Source organism: Polyodon spathula, chromosome 37 (assembly GCF_017654505.1).
Source record: "Polyodon spathula isolate WHYD16114869_AA chromosome 37, ASM1765450v1, whole genome shotgun sequence".
Lineage (NCBI taxonomy): Eukaryota > Metazoa > Chordata > Actinopteri > Acipenseriformes > Polyodontidae > Polyodon > Polyodon spathula.
In genome coordinates, this window is record NC_054570.1 from 410,582 (window position 1) to 434,441 (window position 23,860).

At 37.0% G+C, this 23,860-nt stretch overlaps 2 protein-coding genes and 1 long non-coding RNA gene across 7 annotated transcripts; 1 reads left to right on the forward strand and 2 right to left on the reverse strand.

Annotated features, from left to right (window-relative positions):
- Window positions 1–1,869: 1,869 nt before the first annotated feature.
- LOC121304425 (nicotinamide riboside kinase 2-like) lies at window positions 1,870–6,193 on the forward strand. Of its 2 annotated transcripts, XM_041235571.1 has the most exons (8): window positions 1,874–2,125; window positions 2,683–2,773; window positions 3,374–3,422; window positions 3,829–4,015; window positions 4,879–4,950; window positions 5,223–5,329; window positions 5,455–5,550; window positions 5,966–6,053. In XM_041235571.1, the coding sequence occupies exons 1-7, from the start codon at window positions 2,100–2,102 to the stop codon at window positions 5,538–5,540; spliced, it is 618 nt and encodes a 205-aa protein (XP_041091505.1). In that variant the 5' UTR covers window positions 1,874–2,099; the 3' UTR covers window positions 5,541–5,550; window positions 5,966–6,053. The 2 variants fall into 2 exon arrangements, with proteins under 2 accessions (XP_041091504.1, XP_041091505.1); XM_041235570.1 differs by lacking the exon at window positions 5,455–5,550 and having other exon boundaries at window positions 1,870–2,125; window positions 5,966–6,193.
- Window positions 6,194–8,818: 2,625 nt separating this feature from the next.
- LOC121304433 (sulfide:quinone oxidoreductase, mitochondrial-like) lies at window positions 8,819–20,156 on the reverse strand. Of its 4 annotated transcripts, none has more exons than XM_041235591.1 (10): window positions 19,817–20,156; window positions 17,358–17,595; window positions 16,573–16,743; window positions 16,081–16,134; window positions 14,853–15,047; window positions 14,338–14,547; window positions 11,972–12,155; window positions 11,033–11,100; window positions 9,770–9,948; window positions 8,819–9,606 (listed from the first exon to the last, which is right to left on the reverse strand). In XM_041235591.1, exons 2-10 carry the CDS (start codon window positions 17,568–17,570, stop codon window positions 9,549–9,551), a joined length of 1,332 nt encoding a protein of 443 aa, XP_041091525.1. In that variant the 5' UTR covers window positions 17,571–17,595; window positions 19,817–20,156; the 3' UTR covers window positions 8,819–9,548. The 4 variants fall into 4 exon arrangements, with proteins under 4 accessions (XP_041091525.1, XP_041091523.1, XP_041091527.1 ...); XM_041235589.1 differs by having other exon boundaries at window positions 19,793–20,156; XM_041235593.1 differs by lacking the exon at window positions 19,817–20,156 and adding an exon at window positions 18,358–18,643.
- A 1,752-nt stretch (window positions 20,157–21,908) lies between these two features.
- LOC121304130 lies at window positions 21,909–23,785 on the reverse strand. The gene is made up of 2 exons (XR_005947924.1): window positions 23,617–23,785; window positions 21,909–23,277 (listed from the first exon to the last, which is right to left on the reverse strand). It is a non-coding gene; the product is annotated as an uncharacterized LOC121304130 (long non-coding RNA).
- Between the last annotated feature and the right edge of the window lie 75 nt (window positions 23,786–23,860).

Sequence of the window (23,860 nt, forward strand, 5' to 3'; positions counted from 1 at the left end):
TCCCCTTCTGGTGAATGTTTTTTTAGAACATGAAAACATAAGAAAGGTAATGGTTAAGCTAAATCATACCATGTGACCTACAGCAAACGTATTCACACCAAATATTTATACAAAATCAAGATTTACTGCCAGATGCATCCCAAAGCGTCTAAAAAGGCTAGGAGTGTATGATAAATTTGATGAAGTTTGGTGTAAAGTCAAGGTAGTTACCGTGGTCACCAGAAAGACCAACGGATATGATCAATGCATAAGGACCCCAAATACAAAGTAAAGCCCCAAAAGTTTTCAGCACAACAGAGAGGCCCATGACGGTTAAAAAAAACTAGAGTAGAGAATAATTTTAAAACCTAGGTTAGCACACTTTTAATACCACTGACACAGTGAGCTATATTCACAATATACCCCAATTCTATGTTTGTACATCAACATTGTGTTTTAGAAAAAAGATCAACTTCGCCCTGGGTTATGCACTTTGTGAACACGACCCAGCATGCCTTATACAGTAGATCCTCCTGCAATGGTTATGTAAGGATAATTTCCTTTAGCCAGAAGCAATGATCAGAGATAGAGCCCTGTCCTAGTGCTGAATCTTTACATGCCAATTCCAGCAGAATTGAAAGGTTGCTTAGTTTGTCCCTAGCAATCGTTTTAAATTATGGAGCTGCTATCCTTATAATGGAGGGCTAGCCAGTGAAGCCAGTGTAACTGAACAGAGGCCCACGCACTCAGAGGGCACCTGGAGGGCCAGTGAGTAAACTTGTTAACTGGTGATTTAAAATAGTGTGTATTGTTGAATGTAAAGATGCACGCAAAATGCAATACAAGCTTCTCATATTTCAGGGTTTTGTGTATCAGAAGACGACAAGTATACCGTTTGAACAGCATTTGTAACTTGTGTGTGTTCTTTAATTAAATAATTCCAAGAATTTGCAGATTTTGCTTAGATAAATCGTTAGTTGTCCAACAAGCATCTGCCCTGTAGCTGAACCCTTGTCTGCTAACATGCCATCCAGTATATGCACTATCATTCATAATAAAATGGAACCTGTTTCTTATCTGGGCCTTGCAGAAACAACTTATGGGACACAGTGTGCTTTAAGCATAAAGTTGCTACTCAGAGTACCCTTTGATCTGACACTCATCGTCTGGGGCCTGTCACATATGTGTTTATGGATCGCGGGAAACTTAGTATGTGTTTAAAAAAAAGAAACCAAACTGCAGTATGTGCCAAAAGGCAGGGGTTTGCACAGCTATCACAAGGGCATTTTTTTATACAGTACTCTTTTGTGCCGCTTACCACACGAACAAAATCATTTTGAAAGTTTCCTTGTAAGTGTATGTTAAAAACCTGACAACAATAAACTTTTTTTGGGTAAACTGCCGACATATTCGAATCTGTAGGTTTATTAAAAGGTAAATGAGAACACATATACTGTAGTAAGTCATTCACATCGTATTCCACTGACGTTCCTATAAACAGTCAACTATTTAATGATCTCTCACACACACTATTAATAAAATACGCATCTGTTTTCTACTGCTTTCAAGCAAAGCCAAGAGTTTGACTATTACTGTAAACAAGTTCAGCCCACTGTAGCTGCGGCTGAATTTGTACATACCAAACTGCGTGGTGTAACATAGTTGAGTAAGTTTAACAGCTCAATCAAAAGTAACCCGCTTCTGGACAAACAGTCTATGCATATTATATCAAAACACTGAAGAAATAAGTTGTGGTTTAAGGCAGAATGAATTTGCTACTAAAAAAAAGGCGAGCCTCTTCCTTTGCGTCTTATTGGCTTTGACGATTTTTCCTCAGAACGTGCACACTTTAAATAGCCAATCGTTCATCAGACAGTAGTATCTGGCGCAGCGTGCGAGGGAAGCGAGCTCTTTCCTGCTTGAACTCTGAAGCCGAGCGACATCCGTGAAGTTTGTCTCCAATCTGAAACATGGATAATTTGAGTAGTTGACGTTTGCTTTTACCTTCTCTATTTGGGCATTCTTCTTTCCGATCCTCGTACTCCAGACGTGAATAGTCCGATCCGGATTTGCAATCGTCCAGTTTGTATTGTTTTTGATTCCGTGTGACTCTGAACAACATGAAGTTCATCATTGGCATTGGCGGGTGAGTTAATAACGGGGAAGTGGAAGACGTGCACTTATTAGACTACAGAGAGGCCTGTATATAGCAAACACGTGGAGGGTTGTAACTGTAACAGGGGTCTGCTGTTCTGCGTACTATAACGATAAAGAATGCATGCCGGGTACTTTTTATTTTTACAGGTGCTAGACACTGTAAGCCTATGTTGGACCATATTTAAAAATATTTTATATCAATTGTGGTCCAAACCGGCATTTTTTCTCCCAGATAAATTCGTTTTGAATCATAAATAAGAGTTTTGAGTAATACATAAAAATAAAAAATAAAAGCTGGGAACAGTGCTGTCAGTTCATTAGGAGATTGCACGACAGCTGCACAGTTTACAGTATAGCTATTGCACTGCCAGTGTAAGGACATTATTCCAAAAGTGTGATATCGATTTTCCATTGTGTGTGTGTGTGTGTGTGTATTGTACACAACAGAGAGCTTGGTTTGTCCAAAATATATTGCTCTTTAGAGTATTAAAAGCAGACACTGGTAGTAGTTTATGAATGTAAAATTTGTGTCTGTGTTTATTACAGCGTAACAAACGGCGGCAAGACAACTCTTACCAATAGATTAATCCAGGTCCTGCCAAACTGCTGCGTTGTTCACCAAGATGACTTTTTCAAGGTGAGTTTAAAAATACTTTAGCGGGGATTGTTTTCTTTTAAAGAGGTAGTTTTAACGAGGTGAACGCAGTGGCTGTGATGCAGTGCCCGCTGCCGCACTGGCGCCCTGCATGATCTTCAGTTTAACCTTGAAGTTGGCTGACAATCTGAAGAGTAGTGCACATTACAGTAGGAGCGGTGCAATTAAGCAGCTACTCCTGTTTGTTCTGTGCTACGAAGTAACGAGGAAGATAAACACTTTTTCGGAGCCAGATATTCTTGCAATACAGTTTATACATGTACAGTATTGTGATTACTGTGTCAACTGCAATCTCTGGGTGGTGTGTTGCAGCGGCACTAATTCCAAATATGAACCATGTTGCAATAGCTTAACCCCCCCCCCCAAAAAAAAGACAGTGTACTCAAAATGCAAAATATATTTTGGCATACATTTCTCATTAATACATACCTATTGTTGCTGTAATGTATTCCAGGAGTCACCAACAATAACAGTAATTAAACTGAAATTGCAATACTGCCATGAAATAAAGGCACACAATGATACAGTTTTGTAGTAGACCTGGACATGACAGATTTTCATATTATATATATTGATATTCAGCCTCAAGATCAGATTGAAGAAGACGAACATGGGTTTAAGCAGTATGATGGTAAGAAAGATGTCTTTACTTATACCTCAATAAAGTGTTTAGAAAAAGCTACACCTGTAGCTTATATTTTTCCAAAAATATTAGTTTTGTTTTTTTGTCCTCTTCATGTTTCTGCATGTTCTATTTCTCATCATTGTCTTTAGTAAAATCTGTTAGCCAAACTAATGATGGGAGTGTTTGTGAAATGCATTTGTTCAGATAATTGTAAAACTGCGACAGTGACACGACCAACCAAGAAGCCTCCAGAAACCGTGCCAGTACAACACAAACCCAGATGAGCCTTGCCCGTGAGAGGACAGATTATCAAGGGGCTGTGAAGTTCCGGGTTTTTTTCTGTGTTCGCTTTTAAGTTGGGCTTCCCTGTGTGTTAGGGGCGTCCAGTTCAATCCATCTCTTTTGTTTGTAGTTATCACTGCACTGGACATGGATGCCATGATGAGTACCATCCATGCATGGATTGAAAACCCTGTTAAGTTTGAGCGCTCACACGGTGTCAACAACACTCTGGATGCTGGCATTTTACTGGAGTCCAACGATAAGGATGAGGGCATTCACATCCTTATTGTTGAGGGCTTTCTGCTTTACACCTATGGGTAACTACCTTATGGCAGTACTCTATTGTGTTTGTGAGTGTACCACATATTAACCTTTTTTGGCATTTAAACCATCTTGCCACCAGAATGGAGACTGTGGGGCCCCGACAGAGAATTCTCCTCTAAAGGGGCTGTACATTAGATGATCTTTTAAAAGTAACACTTGTGTATCTTGTATGTAAGCTATCTTGCTGTGCAAAACTATGCAAACTTATATATATTTTTTTTATCATAGTGAATGAGGGCAGGGTGTTTAAAAATGAGTCGGATGTTTTAATAAGTCATTTAGTAATAATGGAACTGTAATAGTCTCACTAAAGCAGGTGGCGGTGTGTTCTCAAAGTCTTGAGCAAAGCAGGTGATTGACAGGGAGAGCGAGCAATGAACAGTGGCTTTCTGATGTCAGAACAGTGCCATTTTTTTCCCCATGCGTCAGTCAGTGTTTTAAATCTCCTGCAACTCTGTCTTCATTTTCTGCTACCCACCAGGCAAGGTATAGTTGGTAAATGGTACGGGTCGTGTTCAAGGACAAGATTGTGTCAAGTTAAGATAGAAATACATCATTTAAACTTTGATATTTTTTTTTCTGGGGGGGGGAATAAACACCAAGAGTTCTATTATTGTGTAAAATCCAGTGTGGCAGTGGGATCTGTTAATGGTTGTGTTTTACTTTTATCCCGGCAGTCATAATCAGTAGGCTATTGCTGTTAATTAATTAGGCTAGTTGGACTGGGCTAGATGCATTATTTGTATAGCAGCTGTTGACAGTTAGTTTCATCCTTGGTAATACATTGTTTTGAATAACAGTTAATTTGATGTTCTGTTTCTAAAACTCTTTTTTTTTTCTTTTTCTCTGTCTCTAGACCGTTGATCGACGTATTAAACCAACGATACTTTCTTTCCATTCCATATGAAGATTGCAAAATGAGGAGGTGGTGAGTTAGCACTAAACACTGATTTGATTTTAAAAAATAAATGTTAAAGGTTTATGGTTTTGAATGCTTTTTGTTTCAACTTTCCATAGCTGTGTGTACCGTGAATTTTGTGTGTAAGTAATGATGTACAGTACCGTTTGTTACATTCTTGAATATCTCTAGCAACAAGAGGTGTGTGTGGATTGGAATGCAGAGTTGTCAGTCTATGAACTTGCTTCAAAATGAGCAGAGAAACCGTTTTTTCAAGGTTTTTTTTTTTTTTTTTTTTTCAGTTCAAGGAACTACACAGTGCCCGATCCACCTGGCCTGTTTGATGGCCATGTTTGGCCTATGTATTTAAAGCACAAAAAACTAATGGAGGACAATAACGTTGATGTGGGTGAGTATCAGGTTATAAATTACTTCAGTAGTGCAAGAAACCATTCCAGATTACCTCTTCATAATTATAAATTAATTGGCTTTTATATAATGGTCATTTTCTACCCCCCCCCCCCCCCCGGACAGTTCAACTAAATGGAACTAAATCAAAGGATGAACTGTTCCAAACGGTTTTCAAGAAAATCCAAAACGACATCATGAAACTGCTATAATTGTACTAAGGTGGGCATGTATACAAAGCGTGAATGAATGTGTTATACTTAGAGCTTTACAGTCAAATACTGTTCAGTGTTAAACAAAAAAACCAAACACCGGTACAGAAAAATAGCTTATGCTTCCAGCACGTGGTTCCAACCATGTTATGAATTGTTTATATGAACTAATTATTCTTACAGTCTAGGATCTAAAGTCTTTACCTATTTAACCTGGAGAGGCCCAGAACTGGGCACTGGTCTGACTCTGGCCTTTCTCTTGTTGAAACAACCCAATGTATCAGTGTCTCATCCCAGATTACATATTTCTAAGACAAGATGCAGAATCTTAAATTACAGTTTTATAGAAACTCTGTCTTGAAAGTTGACAAATTCTGCTTGCAGTTATTATGTGTAATCTCATCCATCTTTTCTATCCTTTTCAGATAACACTCTCTATGCTGAAGACAAGCTTTTTATAACCACCAGAAAACACATCCAGCCTTATCGTTTAATGTGTGAAACCGGCAGCTGAGATTTTATTTAAAAAAAACACAGTCTGCTGTTGTATGTACATTTTATACTGGCTTCTGGTTTTTATACATTGAGATATTTATTTCTGTCTGAAAGTTTCAACGAGATGCAATTTATATCATTAAAAGGTCCTTCGAAAAGTTATTTGTGCTGTATGCTTATTGGGTGAACTAAACACTACTGTTTATTAAACACACACTACCAAGACCACCTGCATGATATTGTAGTACTTACCTAAACTATTGTGTGACAAACACTATAGTGTTGAGATGCAGGGCGAGGGGCTGAGCAGTTCAGTTTCTTCTTTTTACTTTGCTGTTTTAACAAGTAAACACTACATACTAGAGTTGGCAGAAACAATTACCACATTGGTTACACGATTACAAATACTGGAATGAAATGCCTTGTGGAATTTGACATGCAGCGGTCTATCATTTATTCACCCCCGTGCCAAAAATAAGGGCTCCTCCACATTAAGAGACCATGTAAAATGATGGGACGGAAGAGATGTTTACTGTTCAGGGCAGTCATAAACACACTTGCACTGTACTTCCATATTTTCAAGCTCTTGTAGTTGACAGTTTCTAAGACCCTGCAACAACTGACACTTCATGTATCACAGATGCATCTAGGATGAAGAAAGACAACACAGATGTTTATGCTAAAATAATCATGTAGCTGCTTGGGTATAGTGTTACTATTAAAATACATTATTAGTTTTCAATGACAATATACAATATATTTTCCATTGATTCAAAGTAAAAATTAACAATATGTTTGGTAAAGTCTTGAACATTTCTCCCATCCATTGTATCTTTATTACTACTTGGTATAAACACATTTGAAATGAGTGATCTCATTCTGGAAGACTTCATAGCTTTTTGCACAAGACTGGAGGATACCTGTTCATTCTTCTCAACTGTGCAGTAGCAGTATTGGCAGCCTCTTCAACTCAAAACTGCTGTTAACACAATCAAAGTAAGCATGCTCCTATATTAATAAGATGGCAAAATTAAACGTGCTGTCATTTTGTGGGGCAGAATTCTATTTATTTATTCATCCATTCCAGTATACTTTCAAGTTCTTAAGTGCAATTTCGGCTGCTCGTTCTAACTACAAGAGGAATTGCCGATTGATCCCTTTTACCATACAGATGTTTACCAGATTAGCGGAGTTTGAAATAATACTAGTACCAGTACTGATATGTCAAACGTTTATTAAATCTGTGGCTAAGAGGGGTACATCTAAGTTTACAGCATTTTGAATATACCACAAGTTGAGCATCCTGCCTTACTGGTGGTTTTTGAAATCACCCACTGAATTACTTTTTTTAGACTTGAAAGAAAGCCAGTTATACTAAAAGTGGCTCTGTATTAACAAAGCTGTATTATACTTGTTGGTTCACCAAGCTCAATATAAAATACTAACACCCCTAACACTCTCATTCCATAAGTGTGCGTGAGTCTGGGACTGAGTCTGAGACAGGAACTTCATCACATCAGCCTGTGGAAACTTTTGTTTAAATTAAATAATAGCCTGTTAAACTATTGTTAAATATAAAACTGCCTTCCTCTAAAATGCAAACAGTAAAAGCAAAACCTAACAAGATCTATTATATATATATATATATATATATATATATATATATATATGAAAAAAGTGATATATGTTAAAGAGTGTCTTACAAGGTATTGACAGGATAATGTAATACTATAAGGTATTCATATTTCTTAAAAATATTTAAATAAGTTGTATGTAGAGTGTCTCTTAATGTTTAAGAAATTTTTATCTCAAGCAGTGTGGTGAGAGTTCTGTGAAGCTAAGCGGAGTTGCTCAAATTGTAGTGACATCTCTTACAATAAAAAACACCATAACATTGTATTTACTAATTATAATGCAGTTGTAAATGCACTTTTAATGAATGCACAGGATGTCATCTGTACACGTGATAAGAGGTACAGGGACTTTAACGAATTCATAACTCTGATTTCTTTGATGCGATATATTAAAACAATGTAACAGGCATTGCAACTTATCAGCTACTTTTAAATGGAAGGGGTACAGTCATTTCAGTCCTGCAAAATTAAGCCTATTTCCTATTTTACGCAGGCTCTTGCAGAGAATATGGTTTATGACGGTCAGGTAGGATGGATCAGCAGCAAAGCATTTCAAAAGAGGACATTTGCAGCTGTAACATTTGACAAACATGGCACTCACATCTCTGTTAACCCCTTCACCTTCAGTGTAGCAGGAATAGTGAGGTCATTTTCTTAATTGCTAGTTTCAGACATTGTACAGTATGACCTGAAAACAGGAGATGGTTTCACATGATTTTTATCTGAACAATATATATATTAAAAAAAAACAAAAAAAAAAAACTGCTCTGTATTGTATAGTAAGGTGCAAATACAAACACAGTTTTGCAGTTAATATTCCTTAAACTGTATTCATCCAAATAAAATGTGCTCTAAATTCCTAAATGATGAAGCTTGTTTTTAACCCTTTTGAGTCTTCCTACTATATTGTCCATTCTCGTCAGTCAACTGCTGCAACGGTTAACCAGACAAGAGACACATTTTCTGAGCAGCCTAACTTCATGTTCAATCAGAATTAGTTTTCCATGGTCTGCTTATTACATTAATTAGTCTTTGCACTCCGTTTTGAAACCTGCTGGATACTAATCCAATTGCTTAAAACCTGCAAGAGTAAAATTTTATAAATGATATCTCAAAATCAAAAAGCAAAACAGACACTTTGTAAAATATTCTTTATTATTAGGAGTATTGGGAAACACCTATTGAGTATCTTCAATACACATAAAATTCAGTTATGCAGCCTAACTACTCCAATTTTGTATCTTCAAAAGACAGGTAGTTTGTTACCAAAAGATCATTACAGTTAGAAAAACACAAATTATAGAATACACCATTTCCAGTATACACTGAATATCTTAGGTCTAATGTTTACATAATACACATTTTTATGGTTTTGCAAGTCTGCATGTACAGCTACCATGATCTCTGTACAATTATCTTAACGTGGTCACTTTTACACAGCACAATTAAGAACAATGAGACGAGAATACCTGCATATTAAATGGAAAAAACACACAATCTCACACTTTGCACTAAGAGTTTCAGCTTATAACACATTATTATTATTATTATTATTATTTATTTTTTAATTTAGTCAATGATTTTTCTAATGAAAACAAATTTAGCATAAGCATGGTGCATGCCATGATGCTAGTGAATCATCTACTGGGGGATCCACAGTAAGCGCTGCTCATTTCCAGTAGCCCCATATCTTTCAGGAAGTGTTTACATTTTCTATTAAATTCACAATGATAGAGAGTAAGCTAAGGCTGCTGGCGACATGAGGAATCAATAAACAATAAAAGCCCAGCAGCAAAGAAGTGAGAGGAATGGCAATTGATCTGCTGTTTAAAGACACATAAAATAATCGACGTGAGGATTTCTGCGAAGCTTCTCCTGGTTACTTCATACCAAGGTGCATTATCTTTCTGTAAGGGCCTGGTCCTCCCCATAATCCCCTGGGAAAAGAAGCAACGCCAGTTAGCAACACGTGTATTTTAAATTAAATACTGCTTCTTTACAACTTTTTCAATGTATATTATCTTACTTTTGCTCATTCAAATCCTCCTTCCTACAGGTTCTTTTCTTGATGAGTACAAGTAAAATCGATGAACTACTCACTTCAGCAGGCCGTGCCAGTACAGATGTGGCATCATATTAGCCTTCATGTAGAACATGCTCATCCGCTCCTTGCTTTGGTCAATAGGGAATGTTTCCAGAGGCTGACCATTGTAGTCATATTCCGCCAGTATAACAGTGTTGTAGCTTGTCACCAATGGGCAAGAAGTGTATCCGTCATACTACAAATGAACAGACAGAACAATCAATTATTACATGACCAGAAACTGTATTGGAACAGATGTGTTCTTGCACAATAAAATAGAATTACCGGTACTTAATGAAACAAAACTGTGAAGTTGTCCATCCCATACTATACAGCTATGGCCAAATGTTTTGCATCACTCTATAGAATTAACTCATTTTGCTTCATAAAGTACAATGAAACCTGTCGAATAGTGTTCAGTTAACATATTGAAATTACACACTGCTTTGTAGTTTTCCATATAACGAAAAACTGACAAAATTGAAAACTGTGACATTTCTAAATCGAACGTGAAATACTGTACTAATATGATGGCTTCCCCGTAGACTTTTGTGATATTATTTTGTAGTTTCTTTGATTGCATCATGTTAAATAAAAGATTGAAATGATGATTATATATAATTAATTATATCTCAATCCTAAAATTCTAGGTGATGCAAAACATTGGGCCATAGCTGTACATCCAGCCATGCAGACTGCAGAGATATAATGTGCCAGAAATGTTTCAGAAAGATAAGGCAGAATGCCTCATGGCACCATGGTTGACCTCAAACATATCAGTAGAAGCACTTTAAATATTAGCAATATTATGCATCAGAACCATATTTGCAGGGTATGTTTGACCAATTTCTAGCATTAACAGATTGAAAAAAAAAATATTCAGAAGTGTTTTAATACCTGCAACATGTGGCTGCTCAAATGAAGCTATAAGCTCAGACTCACAAACTGCTGTATGCTTCTGAATTCATCTTCAGATGATATTTAAAACAACTCAGAAAGTTGAGGACTGTGCCTAGGTCATTGTTATTAGAATGGTCTTACAATGATTCTGGTCACAGTAACTGCTATGCAGCTTTCACTGAACCCACTTCAGATCTATTGTCATGGTCTGGTGGCTTGCATTCTTATTCTTCCTACGGGCTGACTTTATATTGCCTTCTATTGGTCAGCTAGCCACTGGCCCAGGCTGTCCGTTTGTGGTAACACTAACAGTTTTAAACAAATAAAACCTGGCTGATAAATATGTTCCTTTGAAGGGTTCACAAGACACACCAGCCTACCCTTTTGTCAGGCTTCTCCTTCTTCATCACCCTTGAAATAGTTCTATCAAGAACTGAAGACTGAGCCGCTGGAAGAAAAAATAAAAACTCAACACTACATTATTTAAAAAACAAAGACATGCTTTGACAGTTGTTACATGAACCACATGCTAGTTAAAACCACCAAGGTTCCAATCGAAACGAGAAATCTGCTGACAATAAGCACAAGTGATTTCACACTTTGCGGATGTGAACACGGATGAAAGAGAACAGCCCAATCTTTCCTTCTGTGACTTCATGGTGCTTGAATCCTGGCCTGTGTAATGTTACATGGTTTTTCCCCCTCTGACAAATACAGTTTGGCCAGACTACAGAACCCTTGAATTTTATAAGCTATGAGTCAAATACAAACTAAAGACTTGTAAAGACACTGCAATTTAGTTTTCAGATTCCAACAGCTTTCTGGTCTTCTGCAACCGGGTACAGCTGGTATTTGAGGGACCCACCCACCACTCCTCACCAAATTAGTTTTGGCTCAAACTAAGAGTCTATGCGATTTACCTATATTTTAAAGTGACTGGATTCAGTGTGCACATTTTTAAATGTATAACAAGCCTGTCTGTTACAGTGCTGCACCTGACTCAGATCAAGTGCACGTTATGAACATTTTGAGAGAGCTCCAATGCCTGTGCCTCCATGAAATCCTATCCATGCAGGGAAATTCCTCTACCCTATTTTAGCAGCTGTCTGCTTGCGTAAGTCGCTGCCCTCGGTCTTCATTTCATATCTGCTTTTAATTACAAAGAATCAGGTCGGAGCCAAAATGTTCCTCAATCAAAAATACTGCTTCAAAAACCGCATTGTGTAAAATTAATATCTTGCATTAGAATACATCACAAAGTTATTTTGTAACACTTCCAAGTTGTCACTGTGTCTTATCTTGCAGTAGAGAGAGCTTACCGACTGCTGCAGCTGTCTTTGCAGTAGGAAGATTAGTACAGTCCCCGATACCAAATACATTGGGATACTTTTTATGCTGCAGCATGTCTTTGTCTATATCAAGCCAGCCTGCTTCATCCACCAATGTACTGTTTTTCAGAACCTCATGGGGTCCCATTGGAGGAGTAACATGAAGCATTTCATACTGCAAAAAAAAGGCATGTATATTAAAAAAAAAAGGTCAGATCTGCATATTTCAACAATAACAAAAAAAAAGCAATTTGCACTGCACTGCAAAATTATTTGAATTCAGTTTCTGGACTGCCTAGCTAGCTGGTTGCCTGTCTGAAAACGTCTGAAAGTGTGATGTGTATCGCACTGCATATCTGCCTGCTGGAGCTGCGTGCACATTAACAAACATCCAGCCACATTCGCAAAGAACAGAATCCAATGACCAGCTGACCGACAGCCAGGAATTTGCTTTAATTTTAATTTGCGCATCTTGCTGCTTAGCCTCTGCCTCTCTCTCTCTCTCTGAACTCCATACACAGTATTCATGGCAGCATAATGCATTGTAACAAAACTACAATGGGGAAATGTGCAGTATGCTGTACCTGTATTAAGCCAGTAATCTCTGCTTTTATCAGTACAAGTGAAACACAGTCTGGTTGTTGATCACTTAGTTTGGGTATTATTTTATAACTTCAATACAGTCAATCTAGACAACCAGTGTAATGTTTTTCTGTATGCTTAACACGAAGGTATGCCCACATTTGCAAATCCGTAAACTGCAGAGGATAAGCTTCCCAACCTCAAGCCAAAATACTTTTTCTACAGAACACAGAAACAAAACCGTGAGTGAGCTACTACACTTTACGCTACAGTTTGGCCTCTTGAGGTTTTTGCCTTGTATAAACACCACAAGATATCCAAATCTGTTTTTCCATCACATGTTATTTACTTGGGTAACCTGTAATGCCTGGTTTTGGGTCGAATGCCAGTGACCGAGAAAAGCAATTCCTTTTCCACACAAACCATCTGTTTATTAAAAAAAAATACCAAATGAGCCTTCCTTTGAAAGGCAGCATGTGGAAGATGTTTTGTGGCCAGAGTATCATAATAATATAAATCATTTGAAAGGGAAGAAGAGTTCCAGCATGACTGAACCAAAAATCATATACAAATGCTTCAGCCTAACAAAGACCCCATTCAGTCTTTCCTATTAACTCATACAAATCAACAGCTTTCACTGAATTAGTCTTTTTGTCAGTCACTTTGTCTTAACTACAGTAGTTTCTTCAATTTATCTTCAATATATCCCCAGGTGGCACTCAGTGTTTCATCTCTGGTAAGGTCCTGAAGGTTACTTACTTTGTGTGGGGTCCTCTATTTGATCAATGGAGAACAAGTGTTAAATTTAAGGGCAAACCCATTTTTGAAAAGCAATACCTCCCTTGAAAATGCCAATAACACTGTGTAACAACTGTTTTTTTTGTTCCTGGGTAGTAAGTGTTATTTCCTAATTGCTTATGCCTCAAAAGTGTAGAAAATGGCTATTATTCCCCACAAACTTTGCTTTTGTGACCAGGACAGTGATATTTCAAAATATCACTATTTCCAATGGGAAAACGGGCAAATGTGTGTCTTTTCATTCACATAAAGTCAGAAAAAAACAACACATGAATCCAAATTAACATGTATTTATACTAAAGTAATACAAAAATGACTACAAAAGATTTAGAAGTGAGTATTTTTTCGAGATTTACGATTATACTGTAAATTTACAGTATAATCGTAAATCTCGAAAAACTACTCACTTTATGTGAATGAAAAGACACACATTTGCCCGTTTTCCAATTGGAAATAGTGATATTTTGATATATCATTGTCCTGGTCACAAAAGCAAAGTTTGTGGGGAATAATAGCCATTTTCTATACTTTTGAGGCATAAGCAATTAGTAAATAACATTTACTACCCAGGAACAAAAACTGTGTTACATAGTGTAATCACTCTTTTATAAAAAAAAAAAAAAAAAAATGTTAATAAATAAAATAAACTGTTTGGAATCTATTATGCAGGTTAGTCAAAAAGCAAACTATAAAATAGTGTTGCAATCGAGAGAGAGAGAGTTATTTAATGCTGTTTTGGTCCATATTAAACTTTTACTAAATATTTCCAATGCTGAGCCGCAATCCTACACTGCTCTACCACAGCGATTCATTGTTTACTAAGGCAGGAAGAAGGCTGAATCCTCCTCCACTTGTTGCTAAATATTCATGGAAATTATTACTTTTGTAATGAAAGGTTTGCTCTTGTTTTTACAACCAAGTCCTAAATCAAGACACAAACATAAATTGAACCAGATAAATAGTAAAGCTGCACAGACCTCGAAAACCACAGTTTCTCCGGGATTGTCTAGCTTTTCAAACACAGCCTCCTGTTTGTCCGGCCGGACCTCGATGAGGTTATGTCTGAGGTTCACATTCAGGTCCCGTGTCTTCACAATGTTCCACAAAGAGTCGGCATATTTCTTAATACCAAATAATACAGGCAGGGAAGTATTGTATGTAATGGTGGCTTTGGATCTTTTCCCTGTCTGTCATGCCACAAAAACAAAAAAATCAGTTCAGAATACTGTCAGAAAGCAGTGTTGCACTTACAACAAACATTGCAAACAGAAATCTCAAAACAAACATACATTGATACAATATTTGAAGGCTGCTTTCGAAGACGTCGAAAAATAGTTCACATTCCCTTATTCGATTGTGTTGAAAATGTCTGTTCATTTACGTTCAAACAGTCTGGTTTAACTGGCATGCAGTATGAAAAAATAGATAAATAAAACAGTGCCATTACAGAACATGAGAATATGTCATTAGACTGAGGCCTGTTTTTTTTTACCTTCCTGAAGTAGGCATCAGCGAGGTACATAATCTTCTGTGGCGCACCTGCACACTTGACTGGCGTGTTGGGGAATGTAAAGATAGCATTGCCCTCCTTGAAATCCTGCAGAGCCTTCCAGGTTTTGTCTACTGTCTCAACCGAGTAGTTGGAGCCAATCTTTGGATAATTAAAACCTTCAGGCAAACCCTTAATCTGTATGGTGAGAAAAATAAATACCAGAAAACGTAGGCACCACGACTCGCTGCATGCAGCATGGCACCTCAAAAGTACTCATCCATGGGAGACTGTGATACCGCAGTCTAGTTAGCATGATGTGTGATAGCACAACAGTGCTTTACAGTGGAGCTAATCCTGACACTATTGATATTCTTTAATATACACAGTGGGATTCCTATTTCACATTCTACACTCAAGCTGAATGCATCTGAAGAGATCAACATGCAGACCTGACTTGTAAATGTGTTCCACACCTTTTTATCAATTATTTTTTGTGTAATTTGACCCTGAACCCCAAAATTAGCCAAAAGGTCAAAGCAAACCTGACCCATGTTTCTAAAATATAAGTAAAATGGCTTTGTGACGCTTTAAGTTAACAGTATAATTACTTTGACGCAGATGCTAATTATCTGTACCAGAGCTATGTCATTTCCTAGGTGAGGCTCAGGGTTGTTTTACAAATCCTGCCTTGATATTCCAACAGCACCACCTGGTGGTCTACTGTACAAACAGTTATAATAAGAGCTGAAGCAGCCAAGGGAATGTTCTGCACAGCACAATGCATTTCTGGTAGAATTAAAAAGCTGCCTAATCATAAAAAAAGAGTATCGCTTAGAATATAATTAAAATGGTTAAAAACATAAAAATCCGCATTTTGGTAGGATCTTTCTGTAACGAATATTTTGATAACTCAAATTACTATATGAAACATCTGAACACATGTAATGTCAGCAAAATGCAATCCGGTAAATTAATTGCCTAATTTAAAAAGCTCTAGAGCAAAATGTTACTGTATTCTGGTTTTTAAACAAAGATTTCTCAAAGTCTGTGGTTTTTTTTTGGAAGAATTGTCTCTTGAGCTATGGTGCCACCTAGTGTCCAAAGCATGATTATTTATAATAATGCTGGCTAGGTCATAAAGCATTTAAACGCAAAGTGTTTTGCTTATGACACCAGTCCCTGAATAATATATGTTCAGTACCATTACATAAATATAAACAAACTGTACCTTTTCATAATGCAGCTTGAGCCCAAGAGCAACAATAAGATACTGATATGATATCTACAACACAGAGAAACACACAGATGCAATTACAAACTGTCAACATTAGAAACAACACTCCAGTCTTCATAAGTGTAATACATCATTTAAAGAGGCCGTTCTGCAAAGCTTTTAACTACAATACATTCTGCAAGACCTGCATTTTACAGTTAAAATAACATTTCCAAGCAGTGCATTGTAATGGGGAGTTCAAAAGAATAGGAGCACTTCACCGAATCATATGAACATTTCATATTGCACACCTGTAGAAGCTTAAATATTTCTCAATCACAGTCAGAGCTGCCAAGGAGCTGACTGCAAACCTGTGTCTCCGAGGCTCCCCTCCCACTGCAGCTCATTACATGAAACACGCCTCTAGGCTGGAATATGGCAAGCACACCACAAAACAGCTTCAATTGAGAGTTAAAAACGTTCCCTGACACTGAGAACTGTAGATACCTCTTTACCATCATGAGTGCGCACACAGTTCTTGTCTGGGCTAAACTCCTGCACCTGGGACTTGATCCATTTAACTCCAGCGGGGATGAGACTAGCAGTGGATCTTCTGGATGTGCTAAGAGTCTTTGCACCCGCTCCTACCAGAGTCCAGAGTGGCTGGTAATAATGATTCTGAAACCACACATAAACAGAGGCAGGTGTAATACAGAAACAGAGCGCTTTATACACCAGTCCAATTCACACAGCTTAAACTCATTTAAGAAAAAAAAAAGGAATAAAATAAAGTTTCATATTCAGGTAGCTGTACTAAAAAAAAAGAGGCTCCAAACTGCGGTCCATGGCAATATCTTCCAAATGAGCCCAACGACAACATCTTCAATTTTACCCAAACAATATCTTCCAAATGATCCCTAGGTCTGGATTAGGGTTATTTTTAAAGTAACACTTACGACCCCTATATTTCCAATGTTAACACAACCAGTATGTATCATTATACAGCAAAAGGGGTGAATTTTACTTTTCAGTCAGGATGTCTGATGTTACATGGGCGGGGCAAGTGAACACACATTCTAGAACTCACACTGTTCTCCCATGTGTTCTATCAAGCTAGAACACATGAAACATGATCAGACATGTGTAAACGTTTTTTTTTTTTTTTTTTTTTTTAACTAAAGTCACACGCCATCTACTTGAACCATTTCATTTTGTAATGTACTATTTTCTTTCCCAAATTTTTTTTTTTTTTTTTTTTTTTTACAAAATCACACTAAATGTGAATATCTTACCTCACTAGGCTCAATGACGGCTACATTTCCAGCTCCGACTTTCCTTTTCATCCGAGCGCTCATGGTAATTCCACCACTTCCACCACCCACCACCAGGACTTTGTAGTGGTCCTTCGAGGCACAGCTGCTGGTGGTGTGCAGACCACAGACACTCCGTAGATCAGGCCCGATGCGACACAGCAGGCGCTGTGCATAGAAAACTGGACTCGCCATACTTGCTCCAACAGTACTGCCCAATCTGCAATTACAAATAGTTTATTAAACCATTAGTTCAACAATAAAATGATAACATTATAAAACTAAGCTAATAGTTGGACTTCAGACCTTGCAGCGGGTTTTGCGAGTGTGCCAGGCACAAAGAACAGGGCAATAAACCTATTCAGGAGAAATTTGTGTTTAATTCCAAGCACCGGCTCTCGCTATTCTTCCATCTTGCCTTCTAAGATCAAATCAAGGGCTGCTCTTTCATCACCAGAACCACCCCTTCCTTTATCCCTTTGCTTTTACGTCATCAAGGATACTGCATGGATTATCTTCCTTCGTTTCCCATTAAGGAGTGTTTTGGCAGCATACTGCTTCTCTATCTTTTGCTTTTGTTTACACAAGACAACTAATTAATACATGTACAGAATGTCTTTTTGCATGGGGTATCAGGCACCCCTGGATTTTAGGAATGAACAATTTAAAAATACATGAGAGTCTTTGAATAAATACATTGCTGTGAATTCCCCCTATAGTATATTTAAAAGAAAGACCTTACTGTAGAAGGTCCATAGCTAGCTACAAGAAAACATCAGCATGAATCTCAGTTCAGTACAAACTCTCTTGACCCGCCTCTGTAATAAAAGACACTCCCATTCTTAAAACTTTCCTGAATTGCACAATCCTTTCAAAAACTGCCTGTACTAGGCCTACATTACACAGCAAAAGTAAAACAAAACCAAAAACCCCAGCGATGTGGTTGATTCAAATCTATACATATTTAACTCTTCATCATTACCAGATGGTTTCACGGACTCTGATTATCACTGATCTTGGATTACCTTACATAAGGTAACATTATGGCTGGTTTCACAGAACGGTCCTTCACTGGTAAAAAACTTTCATATCGGTCAACATTTTCCTGATTTATTATTGATAGTGAAGAGTGCACGGGGAGGCAGGGCTGGGAGGTGACAGAATCACAACACGAAGAGATAAACCCGAAATCTGCTCCTTGCAAGGAAGCCAGCTCTTTTGCACAGAGGTCCCGGGTTCGCGCCCCTCTGCTTGTGTATGGAATGCCTCGCCCTGTGTGATGCGCCTGCCTGCTTTAACCGAGATCGCTACAACAGTTTTTTTTTTTTTTTTAACAATGTAGCCATTTAATGTATTTAATATGTAAAAATCAATGCTAAATCCTGATAAAAACGTTTAATAAAAAACATGCTGTTTAGGATTTTAGTTGTGTTTACTGGTAAAACCTTTGCAGCGTTATACTGTACACATTAAGCCATTCAACTTGAATTGTTTTGGAAACAAAAGCATATATTTATTCTGAAGACAATTTCTGAACTAAAGTCTCAATATATAATTATGCTGAAGTATTTACACCTCTTAATTACCCATATGCTATCGCACACAACGTGTTTAACTACCGGTACAATACTTATTTTAATGTTTCGATACAACACAACAATTTCTGCACGCCCTGGGCAAATAACACCCTAATAATGAATATAACTTTTAACGCCTTACTTATAATTATATCTACAGTATACAAGAACTATATAACTACATATTCCCATTTACTGACAACTTGATACACATAAAGAAATACAAATAATTGCAGTATCAGCCAAAGCCATTAAAGGTTTAGTGCTGCTACCAGACACCGATTGCAAGCACAATTATGATCCAGTGAAAGAAACTGTCAGGTGCATCTGAAGGCAGCCCCTCAAGCAATCAAAAACACATACACAAAAACGAGCAGAATTTATGTTTTAAAAAAGGGGTTTGATATTAGAGGCTGGCACTAGCTGGAACCCCTCCCTCATGCTGCTGTTCATTTTGCAGCTGCAGTTAAAAATACACGTCATAGCTCCACAGATTAAGAATCAAATATAGCAGATGCTTGTCCAATTACTATTATTTTTTTGTTATTTGTTTGTCATTTTTAAATTATTCATCAACTTATGATACTTAATTTTATTTGCATTTGTTGTTTTTGCATGTTTAACAAATATCAACTCTTTAAATGCAATTATTTTTAAATGTTACTTTTTGAAAATGTAACATAAGATTGCATTACATCAGGTAAAGGAGACGTGTTTCTTTTTTTTTTTTGCATCTTGTGTACTACGTACCACGCTGCAAACACCAATACCAATATACGTCGTACATGTCATTATGTCATGCATATGCAACAGAAGATAAGACGTTAAATTGAAACTTACCGTATGTCAGCTTCCTTTACTTACCACTGTAGGAAGTGCACTCTTCAGACAACCTCTCAACTTTGTTAAAACTGTTAATTATGACTTGGACGCCATTAGAACTCCAGCGGGGAAGAGGGGCGGGGGGAATAAATACGTGTTTCGTGCAGCAAATTCTTCGAGTTCTAATTATTGGCAATTTCGTATTTACATTTTTGTAGTTATATATGAGGTTACTGTAGTTTCTTTTCAATAAAAAATAGCAAAAATCGCTGCTTAAGAGCTGATTAGTTCCACACTTTAAAAATAGCGCACAGGCTACTTGTCAGCTGAGCTGGACATAGATCACTTGGTAGCTGCGCGTTGACGTTTGGAAACTAGTTGGGTTGGTATCTCAGCTAGCGGTAAATGTCAAAGTGACGCAACTACTATATCTCAACAATCGAGTAGCTGTACATATTATTCGCATCGCAAATTATTATACGATAGTTTACTGTACCTGGGAACGCTAAATTAATTGAATCGTTGTAGGGATCTTCGCTCTTATACGTTTTTGGTTGCTGACTGTGGTGCGTTTCTGTGTTTAAGGGGTTGGTGCTTTTTATTAATTAAAAAGAACAGGTTAAAGGGTATGGCAATAATCTTATAAAATAGTTGCCTTTTCATTATAGTCATTTGGGAGTCCAGCAGCATACTGTTGTGAATGAGTTGTGCACTTGAGCGAAGCACCTTAAAATAATAGGAGGGTCAACTCATATAGATGTGCTTCAGACTTAAGATAGCAAAATAAAATACTTTCATTATAATATATGATGAAAGATCTCTAAGCAAGAAAGAAAATGGAAAATTGTATTCTAGCCATACATTTTTATGTATTATTCTTTCTAGCAAGCATGCTAGTAAATAAGCCATTTAATGTAATGGGGTCCTGAATGAATGATAAATGTTAATGAAATTAGTTTCTTAGTCGCTTTCACATCTTGTTCACGTTTCAATATCAGACTCCATCAGAGAGATCATTATATATCTGCCTACTGAACATGCTCCCTTTATCTCTCCCATGACACAGAATGGTTTTGAAATTCCTTCCAGATGACACTTAGCCTCAAAGCAGTTATAAAAACCCAAAGAACATGAATGTGGGACAGCCTGATTGTACAGTATGAAGGAGGCTCTATATTCTATGTGGATTAGTTAACCTTACCTTAGTCTTCAACATATTAATATGGGTTTCATGTAATATGGGTTTCATGCTTGTAGGGTCAATTGAATTCCAACACACCTTTAAGGAGCTCAGAGTTTATTATTGCTATAATTAGTACTTCTGTGAACTCTGTTGGCTTCACTAGTTCAGCAGTATTGTCTGATGCCGAGCTGGTACAGTCAACAGCAACAGTTTTCTCAGCACCAGTAAATTTAACAGAAGCTATTATGAGACAGCTACAGCTTAAAGTGTTACTCAGTACCAGATCAATTTAACAATTAACTGCACTGAACAGATAGCCACTCTGGGTGTATTGATGGCTAAATGGAACCCCTTTTTCAATACTTTATAGGGTGCTGAACCTTTGTTGCATCAGACTTGTTACAAAGTTTCAAGTGGTTTTATGAAACTGTACTGTGGATAACATCATTGATAGCAATGGACAACACAGTGTCTATTGGACACTCATGGGTATGATTATATATATATATATATATATATATATATACACACACATACATACATACATACATTAAAATGACATAGGAAGCTTTGTATTCTTTAAAGACAGTAGATCCAAGTACAAATACACAAAATATCAGGTCAACAAAATACATTGTGGTGGTAAAACCTATTCTCTTACTTTAATCCATTTGTATCCCAAAAAGGTGCCTTGTTTAAGGTTAAGAAAGCTTTACAGCCAACAGGCTATGCTATGGCTACATGTGCATTTCATTTGGAAATGAGATATAATAAAAACACAAATATTGTACTGTACTTGATGTATCCTTTATAAAAATCTGTAAATCGCAACAAAAAAGCCTATTAACCCCTCATTTTTGAACAGTATAATTTTGCTGCAAAAAAAAAAGTATAAGTATGTTCATACATTTTTGATCTTAAGAAAGGACAGACAATCAGGAACTTGGTTAGAAAACTTAAAATATGTTTTATTTGAATTGCAACCGTCTGCTACAACCAAGCACAGACCTAAATGAAGCAATAAAAGAATACTGCATACCAGAAGTACTTCTGAGTTTTTAATGTAAAATAACTTTTGGAGACGCATGAATGACATTGCAACACTTGTCCTCAATTTGATCTGTTGAGGTATTCTAAAAGCACATGCTTTGTTTTATTGTACATCAAATTAAAATGATTATGCAAACATTCTTCACTTTATCTGGTACATATAAGATCTTCCCAGGGTAAAGAGTAAGAGGATATTCTTCTGAATAGTATACCAGTTCAACACATAGATATTTTACCAAAGATAATGATTTGTGCTAGAACTGAAACAACTCCAATGGCGTTGGTACCTACTCCACTAACAGATGTGTAAATATATAGTCAGCCAAATTAAAACAGTATGGCTTGTGATATGAAACCAAGCCAGAGATACCACTCCCTAAAAACCAGCAGTGCAACATGATTACCAACGCTGTCTGTCAATACAGTAGTCAATCAATTATTGAATACATTTATGCTTAGGTATGAAATTTGTTTGACTGATCCAGTTTTAGAGAATCCCATTTTTGATAATGTGGCACCTGTTATTAATATCTTCTGCAACCTCTTGCCTTATAAATCGAAACCCTTAGTGCAAAAACTAGTCAAGTGCATACTCTGTTATTTTGCGAGAGTTACATTTAAAGACCTTTGCTGCATTTCCGACAAAAACATTTCGACAATACCCAAGTAAGATGGAAGGCGCAGACACTTTAATACATAGCAGTCTGAGCCATTGCATTGCCATATGGCGCTTGGTTAGACACACCTGACCTTGTTATATATTGTAATCAGGCTTACAGTAAAACCCGGAATAGAACAAACCGTTATATGTGATCGAAGTCTTCTTTCCATCCCAGCAAGGCTACGGGGGAGAACATGTGATATAAAGAATGCATCATTCATGTAAAAAAATCAACTAATGCCATTTATGAAGCATTATACAGGCTCTCTTTCATGCTTAACAAGCAGGGCAGAAATACAAACCAAGTAAATGTCAACACAAGTTAAACAGCAGATCAGTAATTACATCGCTATGTTAATAATTTTCTAGGAAAACATGGAATATTTAATTTAACCTAACTAGGCACCTGCTCCTCCCCCAGTTTTTATTACAAGCACTTTCTTGTTAGCCCTTGAACTGATAAGGATCGCACAAACTTTGACTATTATATTAAGTTCTTTTTGCAGGTTTTGCAATCAGCTGCCGTTCCCTTTCAAGCTCCTTTTCCTGCTGCTGTTCTCTCTCCAGTGCTTCTTTGTGTTTTTGTTGTTGAAGTTTCAGTGCTCTTTTCTGGAAATGAGACACAAATCACACTGACAACCTTTGGAGTTCCTTTCTTGTTTCCTACTCTCTGCCCTAACACGGTTTGATGTGTGTGTATATATTCAACAGCTCAAATAATAAAGTGCCATCCATGTGAAAAAGTAGGTCACCTTGAGATACCAACACAATAACCTGTTGTGTGTCAACTGTCTTTGCAAATGTTAAGCTTAAATCAGATATTAGCCTTTCTTAGGCAATAGAGAAAAACTGAAAATGACATCACCATGACCTAGACTAGAACTTGTATAGGAATTGGATTAAGTATGTCAGACCATACATGAGCATTTCACATTGTTGTTCACCTACCTTTAATTTAGTTGTCTTTTCATGTAGCATCATCATTTCTTTTCTTATATTTACCAGTTTATTATGATAGCACTTCGCTTCTGTAAACTGAAAATAAAATTAATTATGAGCAATGCTGCAAAGGTCTCCAAAAGCTACCTCACTACTTTGAAAAACTATACATCTCAATCTATATATACTTAATCAAAGATACAGGGCAATCCAAGTCATTTTCATTGGGTTCTCCGGCATTCCCTTAATTTAT

Coding starts and splice junctions, on each gene's coding strand:
- LOC121304425 (XM_041235570.1), top strand. CDS start 2,100: ATGAAGTTCATCATTGGCATTGGCGG. Junction 3,423..3,828: donor TGGGTTTAAGCAGTATGATG/GTAAGAAAGATG, acceptor TTTTGTTTGTAG/TTATCACTGCACTGGACATG. Junction 4,016..4,878: donor TTTCTGCTTTACACCTATGG/GTAACTACCTTA, acceptor CTCTGTCTCTAG/ACCGTTGATCGACGTATTAA.
- LOC121304433 (XM_041235591.1), bottom strand. CDS start 17,570: ATGGCGAGTCCAGTTTTCTATGCACAGCGCCTGCTGTGTCGCATCGGG. Junction 15,048..16,080: donor TCAAGCTGCATTATGAAAAG/GTACAGTTTGTT, acceptor CTCACCATACAG/ATTAAGGGTTTGCCTGAAGG. Junction 11,101..11,971: donor AAAGACAGCTGCAGCAGTCG/GTAAGCTCTCTC, acceptor TTTTTCTTCCAG/CGGCTCAGTCTTCAGTTCTT.